The sequence below is a fragment of the Typopeltis vanoorti genome, chromosome 21 (assembly GCF_054136105.1).
Source record: "Typopeltis vanoorti isolate ZY-2024b chromosome 21, IOZ_Tvanoo_1.0, whole genome shotgun sequence".
Lineage (NCBI taxonomy): Eukaryota > Metazoa > Arthropoda > Arachnida > Uropygi > Thelyphonidae > Typopeltis > Typopeltis vanoorti.
In genome coordinates this window covers 9,613,632-9,626,192 of record NC_143569.1, presented here as the reverse complement: position 1 = coordinate 9,626,192, position 12,561 = coordinate 9,613,632, and the positions used below count along the sequence as shown (strand labels likewise).

General features: G+C 38.0%; 1 protein-coding gene across 3 annotated transcripts in view; it reads left to right on the top strand.

Moving 5' to 3' along the window:
• The window catches only part of LOC150094613 (diacylglycerol kinase theta-like), a 570,433-nt gene that overhangs the window by 525,379 nt on the left and 32,493 nt on the right, over positions 1-12,561 (top strand). For all 3 annotated transcript variants that reach the window (XM_090411566.1, XM_090411564.1, XM_090411565.1), the window contains one exon: positions 10,117-10,215. In XM_090411566.1, coding sequence (XP_090267692.1) covers positions 10,117-10,215 — 99 coding nt within the window. The remainder of the gene's footprint in view (positions 1-10,116; positions 10,216-12,561) is intronic.

Genomic DNA, 12,561 nt, shown 5'->3' with positions numbered 1-12,561 from the left:
GTAGAATTTATGCTTTATTTGGATATATTGTTGGAGGTGGAGGAGATAAGAGATCTTGGGGTGATAGTGGATAAGGATCTGAAATTTAGGGAACACATTGACAAACTTGTGAGTACAACCCAAAAAATCCTGAAATAATGTGAAGGACAATGACTTGTAGAAACAAGGAGATTCTTGTTCCATTGTATAAGACTTTGATTAAGCCTCATATGGACTACTGTGCAGAGATTTAGTCACCTGGTTTTCAAAAGGATGAAGAGATGTTGGAAATGGTCCAGAGGTAATTGACTAAGGTAGTTTCTGATCTCTGGAATGTCGATTATGAGGAAAGGTTGAGAAGATGCAATTTACGGAGTCTAGTGGATAGGAGGAAGAGGGTTGATATGATAGAGACTTACAAGTTAGTAATGGGTTGTTATAGGATCAGTGTTGGATATCCAACTTTGCATCATCTGCAAACAACTCTATCTTACCATTCAAGCTCTTCCCAATATCATTTACATAAAAACACAAGTATCCCCAAAACAGAATTCTGAGACACACCTAGCGACTTTCCTCTTCTTGGATATCCCTTCCTCATATACAACTTGCTGATACTTATCACAGAAGCTATTCCCAATCCAACATACTAATTTACCTTCCAACCCCATCAGTTCCACTTTAATTACCAGCTTGTCATGTGGTAATATATCAAAGGCCTTTGAATGATTGCCACATGACAAGTTGGTAATTAAATATACTATTTTGTATGCATCCCTCTTGTCCAATGCATTTGTCACCTTGTTATAGTAAGTAAGCAGGTTATTAAAACACGATCTTCCTTTAGTAAATCTATGCTCTCTCTCAAAGAGAATTCTGCTGCTGTCAACCCAGTTCTGAATCCTGGTCCTCTCTAACACCATGGCACCACTCCAGACAAGAAAATCCTTGTGAATGTTCTTCTTGAATTTTCTTGTGAAACCTTAGTCTTATCACCTCCTTTGTGAAGCAGAACAATTTTTTTCCCTGTTACTCCTTTGGAACTTCGGTCCATCTAAGACTCATGATAAAGAGGTAAGTTGAAGCTATTGTTAACTCGTTGGAACATTTCCTCAAGATATGTACTAATATACCACCAAGTCCTACAGCCATATTGACATCAAGTTTACTCAGTTCCTTATATACCTCCTGCTAACTCATCATCAGTGGCTCATACCTTCCCTCCCACTGCTCTCAAGTTCTGCATTGTGTTATATTCACAAGTATGAAATATTTTAATGAATTGCTCATTTAGCCTTTCTACTATATCCTCCTCAATGGTTATCGTTCTACTATTATCACTAACTAATATCATCCCTCTCTAATCTTTCTTCCATCTACTGGCCGCATCTCAAAAAAACTCCCCAAAATTTATTTTGGCTTCCTTTGCTAACTGCTAACACTAGATCACTATGCAGTCAAAGACTCATCATGTGAGGTACTCACTGTCACACAATCTCATCAAAGCATACTTTAAACTCATTCAGTGTGTTTGGATTCACCGCACATATTTCACTCACCAAGAACTCTCCATGCAAAGAACTTGCTCCTTACTCCCTTCCCTTTCCTAACTCACCCTAATTGTACATTTTCCAGGAAAGCCTCCTTGTTCTATTTCTATCTTCCATTCTATGAAAAATGTCATGCACATTATCCTTGTAACAACCCTTACCAACTTAAATATCCCTTTCAATATGGTTATTCCGGTTTTGTGACCACATGTTTATTAAAGAAAACTGTTTTTAAAACTAAACAGTACTAAAAACAACACCTGACAAGTTTCATTAGTCGTCAGACTAACCTTCACCCTCTTAAACAGTCACCCTTCCTTATATCAAGAATGTAACAGATAAATCAGCCAAACTTCTCTACAACATAAAAGTGACTTTCCTGACACTTGAAAAGATATCAAGATCTCTTCATCCTCCGAAACCGACACAGAACTCGACAACAAATAGCATTCTCTAGCTAACATGCATTAATGGTTGTATAGATCTGTTATTCGTTTTTTTTAAGGAACTGATTAGATGTTCATGATACCAACAAATGAACTAATTTTTGTATTTCTAGTAGTTTGTGTCTGAAATTACTCTCCGAAATTTTAAACTTCTCTTTTCCCCTGAAGATGTTAGTCTTTCCTGCCACTTGAAAAAATATCAAGATCTCTTCATCCTCTGAAACCTCCACATCGCCCAATGAAAAAACCACGGGTTTATAATATTCACTGTTCCTATGGCATCTGCTATGTGGGCCAGATGTGGAGATCGGGAGAAATCTGCATGAGCGAACATCAAAAGGACATACAAAATAAGAGAGAACATAAATCGGGATTGGCATTTCACACAACCTTTAACGGTCATGATGTACTCTGGGATAGAACAAACATGTCCTATATAGATAAGAATTGTTTCACAAGAAAATTCAGAGGCAGCAGATATGATTAAAATTCCTATGCAATGCAAGAAAAACCAAGGTTTGATTTTAAATCAAGTTTGGTCATCGTTTATTAAAAATTTACCAAATTCAGACCTCGGACAGAGCGAGCATGAACCACAGAACGCGACAACAAATAGCATTGTCTCCAGCTAACATGCATTAACGGTTGTATAGATCTGTTATTCGTTTTTTTAATGAACTGTTTAGATGTTCATGATACCAACAAATGAACTAATTTTCGTGATTTCTAGTAGTGTGTGTGCTTTAAACTTTGTTCTCTTTACCCCTGATGTTAGTCTGACGACTAACGAAACTTGTTGGGTGTTGTTTTTAGCACTTGTTTAGTTTTAAAAACAGTTTTCTTTAATAAACATGTGGTCACAAAACCGGAATAACTCTATTGAACCACAATAGGTTAGCCACAGAAACCTTCGTAGGAATGAATATCCCTTTGTTTAGTGCCCAAGCAGCATTTATCTCCTTCCGAGACTTAACTCTTCATTCCATTCTGTAGCTCCAAGATGATGATGTTTCCTGAGCTTTTCACAATCAACAGCCTCATAGTTCCACATATATACTTTTTTCACAGAAGCCTTCATATGGCTAGCCATGTCACTTCATGATCATGCTCACCAACTGGAAGGAAGTGTGCCATCCCACTCACATACTCTCTGAAATTATCAGATCTGAGACTCTCAATCCTCATGTGTTCCCCTTTACGTACTGCCTAAGATAGTTATCTCTCCCCAAATGCTATATCCTCATTTCACTCATAATTAAAATCATCCATAATGATCACCGTTTCCTTGTTATTGTCAACCTGCACCTCAGGCCATAAAGCCTCAAAACCATTGTAACCATTTTGCTCTCGCATCTCTAATTTATGTGGACATAATTCCCTTGCTATCAACAGCAGCACTAACAGTCCCTTTTGTGCTTTCTATTTTCACAAAAAATACCAGCTTGTCATTCTGTATCATTCTTGGAGGGTTTAAATCCCTCAAGGGCATGGATGTTTGTGATTGTCTGTGAAAATAGTAGTGGTGGGCAGTAGATGGCGTTGGTGTAGATGATGACGGTAGTTGCGGTTCGTTGTGGTTGATGGATTGAGTGGTGGGGACAGAGAGTTGTAGAGTAGGTGCCCTCCCTTCTTGAGTCTTTGGACTTCCTGGAGGTGTCACGTAAATATAATAATAAAAAAATTCTATTTCTGTTCCAGCCACAATATCATCCTCATCCAACCATGTTTCACTTATTCCAACAATTGTTGGTTATATAAACTCAGTCAGTGGAACCATTTCTTTTCCTTTATTTCTGATGCTCCTGGGATTCGTAAACACAGCAGTTCACTTTTAGGTCTATAACTAGTCCTACCCATGCCACCTGTTAGTTGTGATTTCACCACCACACCTGTCCATGCTCAGTTACCTTCCCATTAACCTCATATATCTCTTCCAACTAAATTATCTCCTCTCCCCACACACATCCCAGGCCATTCCATTGCTGTGCTGATTTTTCTCATACCCACATTCCTACTACTTCCAACATCCATTCTCCTTATTCCGTGTTTCCCTGTCCACCCAAACTCTCTTCAGTTTACCTGTCCATCTTGTATTCTTGTTTTCTCATCATCTTTTACACTATGATTATTACCATTAACAAACACTCCAGTCTCATCCATTCTATTTTCCTGATCTTTTGCTTCACCTCTCATTTCCTTTGATTTCTTGCTTGCATCACTTCACTGCACTCTCTTCTAGCAGTCTCTCCAGTTGACTCCCACTAAAACCATTCAAATGCAATCCTTCACTTTTGTATAAATCCATTCTTCCCTCAAATACATGCTACACATACAAAATGCACTCCCTTCTCCTCACAGAGCTCTGCCGACATATGATTCATGCTCTCCATCTTAATTTGTCATTGTTATAACTTGGCAACACACTGACACTCTTTCCTAGTATGCTGTTATATTTCATTCTTCTCAGCAACCTCCTGATGTGCATTCCTTACATTCTTCTTATATCCAACCAGACCATTAGCTCCTACATCCATTACTAACGCTCTTGCTTGTTTACTTCTCATATTCAGTTATCTTGTTCATTCTACCTCCTGAAAAAAAAAAAAAAACCCTTGCGAATCCTCTCATTAACCACATCTCAAATAATGGAATCTCCTTATATTGCTATTCTTGAGTTATTAATCACCTATTTTTATCTTCTTTCCATCATTCTATCCTTTTGCACTCTTTCATTCCTTTCCACCAAACACCTAATATCACTGTGCATATTTCTAATTTCATTTCTCATTCTGAACAACACTGTCTTCGAATCTTGCAATTTGCCAATTTTGCTGTCTGTTGCTCTCTCTCATTCTGCCATTCCTTTCTTTCATTTCTCCACCCATTTTCTTCTTTCCCTTCTATTTCATTCCTTTCCATCTCATTCTCTTCCATTTCCCCATTTCTACTTTCTGTTGCTTCCATAGTCTCACTTAATATCTTTTTTCATTCCCATTGTGTCACTTGCTTTCATTCCATTATTCACACACTCTTTTGCATCCATATTTAATCTAGCTTTTATTCTGTCGGTCTGTTTTTCTCATTCACTGATAAGTCTAACAAAATATCACACTTTCTACAAACCCATACCTTTTCTTGTCTCCTGTTCAGTCTCTCTACAAACAGATCTTTCACATTTTGTCTTTCTTGCATATATGTTGAATTTATGACATCAAGCCATTCTTGAAAAATCTAGGTTGTTGATTACATATTTGTTTCAACAACCTAGATAATTTTGTTTCATTCAAGGCATGTTACAAAATTCATTAAAAAAAAAGTCAGTAAGAAAGCCCCATATTCATGCAGTTACACTAAGCTATCAAAAATAAATAAGATTATCCTAATAAGATAACAACAATATAACAGCAGCAGAAGTCATTCAAGAGGAATTGCAACCTGAAATATGGTGGTATAAAAGTGTTTAGTGGCATTGCTACATATTAAACTTGCCAAGAAATTATATTCTTGTTTAATTCTTTATCTGAGTGTAAGCATATAAAGTTTGCATGCAAAGTATCTTCATGACTAAGCTACTTGTACATAGAAGCCAAATGACTTCACATTAGTTGCCATAGTATCCCATAATGCAAAGCACATATCCCTTTGGGTGTGTATAAAGCTATACATTATGGAAAGGGCCACCTCCCAGACTTGTATCGACCTTTATTGAGGTTTCATCAGTGGGAGCCTGACCTAGAAGAGATTCCAAGGTTGAAGTAATGCAGAAGTCATATATTTCCCATATTCGAGTAGTGAAAAGATGTCACATCCATAATACATAGCTTTATATACATCCAAAAGGATTTGTGCTTTGCATTATGAGATACTAAGGCAACCTGATGTGTTACTAGACACCTTAGTAACACACCTTTTAATGGTAACCTTTCTTTCTTTCTCTGTATATAGAAAACCTACTCATACAAGCAGATACATTCACAGACTCTCCCACTACCACCACCCCTCTCAGCAATATGGCATTATTAAAACTAACCAATAGAGCCCACAATCTTTGTTCCAGTGAAACTGCCCTTTCAGCCGAACTCAAACTTCCTTTCCAATGGTTACAATGATTACAGAATTAAAAAAAATAATCAAGTCTTGCCCCATTCCTTGACCATCTCTTCAGAAGGACATCAGAAATGCCATCACCATACCTTGCATTCATGGCACATCAGAAAATATAGCCAGATCATTAAAAAAGTACAACCTCCATACAGATTTTAAGCCCATCGTAAACTTGCTACCCTTATCTGTTCCACCAAAGATCAGCTCCCTCCTCTCTCAGTGCGTGAAATATATAGAGTACCTTGTTCCTGTAAATTGGCTTACTTCAGACAGACAGGCAGATCAGCAACTATCTGATTAGAAGAACACAAGTCATACATCTGTAATCACGATTATGGTCAATCTGGCCTTGCAGGCCATGTTTTGGATACAACCCACAAGATCTCCTGGGAAAAAAACACCATGCTCCACCATAGTAAATTCAAAAAAGAAAGACAGTTCTTTGAATCTGCATCAGCACTCAGGAATCAACCTAATTTAAACAAATACAGTTGCATAAAACTTCCCAAAATTTGGGAAACATTAATTATCAGAGATCCGTCTTTACATCCTAGGCCACCTGCAAACGCTCATAGAGGGTGCACCACCTAGATAGGACTTTAGTTTCACTCACTGTTGTATCGTATTTGTGTGTGAGTTGTTATAAAAAGTTTTTTGTAATCCCTAAAGATGTCTTTGTGACTGAGACGAAATATTGGAAGCATTAAAATTAGTTTTAATCCTTTCTTAGTGCTGATAATATTCCATTAAACCTCCACCATGAGATATTAAGATTACATTTATGGCGATGATATTGTCCTCTAAAAAAATCTGTAGCAATCGGAGATTTTAACTACAGCAGTATAAATTGTGGAGAGGAAAATGAATGTAGCAATAAGGGAATGGAATTTCTGGAGTTCTTGAGGGAGAAATGTCTTAGGCAACATGTGATAGAGGGAGCAAGAGGTTCAAGAGTCTTGGATTTGGTCATAGCATCAGAAGAATTGATAATTACTGAGATGACATCTCTCCCACCAGTTGGAGAGAGTGGCCATGTGGTTTTGACTTGGAAGATGAATAGACATGCAGGAGTATCAAAGAGACGGGAAATTATGTGGAATTATAAGATAGGTGATTATAATTTTGACCTAAGTGTCTTAGGACATCGTCAGTACAGTCGGGAACAATACTAGGAATAACATTCATGCCCCCTGGTCTGTATGTTATTCCTAGTATTGTTCCCAACTATACTGATGATGTCCTAAGACACTTAGGTCAAAATATTTACATATTAAGAAACCTATTACTGTGGTTTTACGTGTGTTTATTTAGTCAGGTGATAATAATAGATTTATAATAGGGGAAGTTTCATACGGGAGGAATTGGAAGGCCAGGATATCATTAGTGTTTGGGAAATTGTGAAGGAATATTTGTAAGCAGCAATAGCAAGCTGTATTCCACAAGTGAAGAGGAGGACACAATTTGGTGTAAAGTGGATGACAAACAATATTAAACTGGAACTGCATATGAAAAAGAGGCTATGGAAGAAATATAAGGAGACAGGTGAAGAGCAGATGCATGAAGAATATAAGACACAGACCAGGAGAGTGACTAGTATGATAAGGAAGGCGAAACTGGAATATGAGAAGAGATTGGCGCTAAGATCCAAAGAAAATCCTACGGAGTTTTTTAGTTATGTGACCAGTAGAAGGAGAAATGATTGTGATAGAATAATATTGCGGGATAAAAATGGGAATACAGTGACTGATGCAGAGGACATAGTGGAAATGAACACTTTATTGGAGATTGGAGGAGTAAATTTTAATACTAGAGGGGTAGGGCAGGTTCGAGGTTTAGAGGTGCAGGAGGAGGAGAGTGTGTTCCAATTACTGAATACCAATGTCAGTAAAGCTGTGGGACTGGATGGTGTTTCACCATGAGTTTTGAGAGAATGTGCTAAAGAACTGACAGCACCTTTGACCTGGCTTTTCAATGAAAGTTTGGCTATGGGAAAGGTGGTCAGGGAATGGAAGGAAGGTAAGATAGTGCCATTGCATAAGGGCAGTAGCAGACTGGAAGTTTCTAATTATATGCCAGTTTGTGTGTCATCACTAGTTGTTAAGATCTTGGAGACATTAGTGAGGGACCGTATACAGTAGTGGGCAGATGAGGGTAATGTTATGTGTGAGAATCAACATGGATTTGTTAAGGTACGCTCTTGTTTTAGTAATATGTTAGCCTTTTATAATAAAGTAACAAGAGCAGTTGATGAGGGAAAGACATATACTGCCATTTTTTGGATTTAGTGAAGGCATTTGACAGAGTGCCACATGATAAGCTGATATTTAAGTTGCAGTAAATGGTTTGGATGTCAGGTTGGTTGACTGGATTCAGGATTGGCTGTCCGATAGGTATCAGAGAGGTGGGGTGGTTTCAAGGAGGCAGAAGGTTACAAGTAAGGTCCCATAGAGCTCAGTACTGGGACCTATATTGTTTAACCTTTATATCATTGCAAGGGGGGGGGGATATTCAGTTGTTTGCAGATGATGTGAAGCTGGTAAAGGTTATTAGTGATAGTCCAGATGTGGTAGCCCTGCAAGAGGATTTGAATAAACTAGTCAGATGGGCAAATGAATGGGGGGTGTTGGTTTAATGCAGCAAAATGTAAGGTCTTGAGGTTCGAGACTCATCAATGGGAAACTTCATAATCTATTGGAGGAGTTGTACTGGAGGAAGTACAGAGGCGGATAACAAAGATGGTTTCAGGCCTGTACAATGTTAGTTATGAGGATCAGCTGAGGGAATATGGACTGCAGAGTCTGGTAGATAGAAGAAGGAGAGGTGATATGATTGAGACTTTTAAACTGTTGAGAGGTGGTTACAGGGTTGAAACTGGGGAGTTCTTTTGCTTGGTTGAACAGTCGGAAGGAGTGATGACAAGGGGCCATCCCTGGAAGTTATGAAAGGAAGCTGTGAGCAAGAGGGTGAGGAGCGGTTTCTTTCCATGGAGGGTGGTTGAACCATGGAATGCATTGGCTGATAGCATGTGAGAGCAAGAACGGTCAGTGAGTTCAAGGAGTTGTATGATAGACTTTGTGTTTCCTAGGAGGGACCTCCAGTGATGAGTCTTTTGATACCATGGAGGCCTGAATAATAATAATAAAAATAAATCTTCCAGGGTCTTTAGGAAAATTAATTATTATTGTTTTCTTACAAATTTGGTAAGAAAAAAAAATAATAAAAGACTATGAATGTGGGCCTGAAAGCAGAAAACATCAAGCATTCTCAGTATTGAACTTGTAGAACAGGTGTGCACATTTTAGCTGTTTATGCACAATTTTTAGTTAAGATAAAATGTTAAATATGAAATGTATTATAAAATATGTAAGATAGGTATGGTGGGAAACTAGTTAAATAAATTTATATGGAATAAGAGAGAGCAATTAGCTACAAAACAAAGCCAAGACAGCATTCAAACTAGTTTTAATGTATGAAAATTGGAGAACTGGGTTGGAAACAAAATAGATGATTCAAGATTGGAACCACAGGGATGAGCATTCTGTGGAAAATTAGGGGAATGAAAAGGTTAGATATCAGTGATAGAACTATATTGAAATAATGAATATTAAGTAAGAAATTAGTATTACTAGTTGAGAATGGTTAAATATTGCTAATCTAAGAATGTATGGTTAATTAAATGGAAATGGGAGATGAAAAAATTAGCAAAACAAATTTTTGATGCAAAAACAGCAAGGAAAAAAAAAAGGCTCAGAACTGGCAATTCAGAGTGCTTTGGAAGACTGAAATGAAGCTTTTCAAATCAGAGACTGAAAAATAACAGATCACTTTGGGGATGGGGGGAGGGTAGGAATTGAACAAAACAAAATATTCATAAAATAACAATTGTGTGATTCTCTAATAATATATAATATATACTAGAAAACGATGATTATGAATAGTGCTAATTATAAAAAAGGTTCTTAAATCTGTGGATTACTAGATCAGTATATCAAAATGCATTTAAAATATATTTAATGCTTTATGATTTTCTTGTATAGCTACGAATTAGGCTAAATACAGAAATGCCAGTACAGGTAGATGGTGAACCATGGGTTCAAAGTCCTGGAGAGGTTGTGGTGCTCAGATCTGCCCTTAAAGTAAGTAATTTTGCTCCTATTTTTCATCTTTTTTTAAACATTGAATATGTGTGTATGAGTAGGATTATACATACAAAAATGGACACTTTTGAAATTGTACATATTTGGACTCTTCAGTATTTCATACAGGCTGCATGATAAGTTGAACTTTTGGATACAGAACTACTCTTAAAAAAGAAAAAAAAAATCACTTATAGCACCTTTTTTTTGGTCAAATGATCATAATCGCATTTATATGCTTTATACTAATGCCAGGAGTATCCGGAATAAGGGAGAGAAATTGGTGGCGCAGATAGCATCAGCCTGGCCAAAAATTATTGCGATCACTGAGACGTGGTTGACAGAAGGGGATATAACAACAAGAAATAGAAGTTGCTGGGTATAGCATTTTTCATCAGGATAGGAGGGGAAAGCGTGGTGGTGGGGTACTGCTTATGATAAGTGATGACCTATGTCCTCTAAGAGTGGAGGCTTTGGAAGGAAGTGAGACAAATGATTTTGAGAGCGTATGGTGTGAGGTAGAGATAGGCAAGACAGGATATTTAGTGGGATGTTGCTACAGACCCAGGAGCACAGAGGATGGGGACCAGGAGATGTTTAGACAGCTAAGTTTGGCAAGTGCAAGAAGAATGATTGTTATGGGAGATTTTAACTACAGTAGTATAAATTGGAGAGAGGAAGATGCATGTAACAATAGGGGAATGGAATTTCTAGAAAACATGTAACAGAGGGAACAAGAGGTTCAAGAGTTTTTGATTTGATTATAGCATCAAAAGAATTGATAATAACTGAGTTGACATCTCTCCCACCAGTTGGAGAGAGTGACCATATGGTTTTGACTTGGAAAATGAATAGCCATGCAGGAGTATCAAAGAGACCGGAACTTATGTGGAATTACAAGACAGGTGATTATAATAGTCTTAGACGTCAACTTTGGGAAGTTTCATGGAGGGAGGAATTGGAAGGCTGGGATATCATTAGTGCGTGGGAAATTGAAAGAATATTTGTTAGCAGCAATGGTAAGTTGTATACCACGAGTGAAGAAGAGGACACAATTTGGAGTAAAGTGGATGACAAACAATATTAAACAGGAATTGCATGCAAAAAAGAGGCTATGGAAGAGATATAAGGAGGCAGGTGAAGAGAAGATGCATGAAGAATATAAGACACAGGCCAGAAGAGTGACTAGTGTCATAAGGAAAGCGAAACTGGAATATGAGAGGAGATTGGCCCTAAGATCCAAAGAAAATCCTAGACAATTTTTTAGCTATGTGGCCAGTAGGAGGAGAAATGACTGTGGAAGAATGATATTGTTGGATAAAAATGGGAATAGAGTGACTGATGCAGAGGACATAGTGGAATTGTTCAATGAACACTTTATTGGAGTATTTCATCCTAGAGGAGTCAGTTTTAATGCTAGAGGGATAGGGCTGGTTCAAGGTTTAGAGATACAGGAGGAGAGTGTATTTCAGATACTGAGTACTCTAGATGTCAGTGAAGCTGTGGGACTGGATGGTATTTCACCACGAGTTTTGAGAGAATGTGCTAGGGAACTGACAGTGCCTTTAACCTGGCTTTTCAATGAAAGTCTGGCTTCGGCAAAGGTGCCCAGGGAATGGAAGGAAGGTAAGATAGTGCCATTGCATAAGGGTGGTAACAGATTGGAAGTGTCTAATTATAGGCCAGTCTGTGTGTCACCAGTAGTTGTTAAGATCTTGGAGAAAGTAGTGAGAGACCGTATACAGCATTGGGCAGATGAGGGTAATGTTATCTGTGAGAGTCAACATGGATTTGTGAAAGGGCGCTCTTGTTTTAGCAATATGCTAGCCTTTTATAATAAAGTTACAAGAACATTAGATGAGGGAAAGGCATATACTGCAATTTTCTTAGACTTAGCGAAGGCATTTGACAGGGTGCCACATGATAAGCAGATATTTAAGTTGCAGCACATGGGTCTGGATGTCAGATTGGTCAACTGGATTCAGGATTGGCTGTCTGATAGGTATCAGAGAGTTGTGTATGGTGGGGCAGTTTCAAGGAAGCAGAGGGTTACAAGTGGGGTCCCACAGGGCTCAGTACTGGGACCTATATTGTTTAACCTTTATATCAATGACATTGCCAGTGGATTGCAAGGGGATATTCAATTGTTTGCAGATGATGCGAAGCTGGGAAGGATTATTAGTAATAGTGCAGATGTGGTAGCCCTGCAAGAGGATTTAAATAAGCTAGATAGATGGGCAAATGAAAGTGGTGTCAGTTTAATGCAGCAAAATGTAAGGTCTTGAGGTTTGGGAAACATCGATGGGATGCTGCATACTCTATGGGAGGAGTTATACTGGAGGAAGT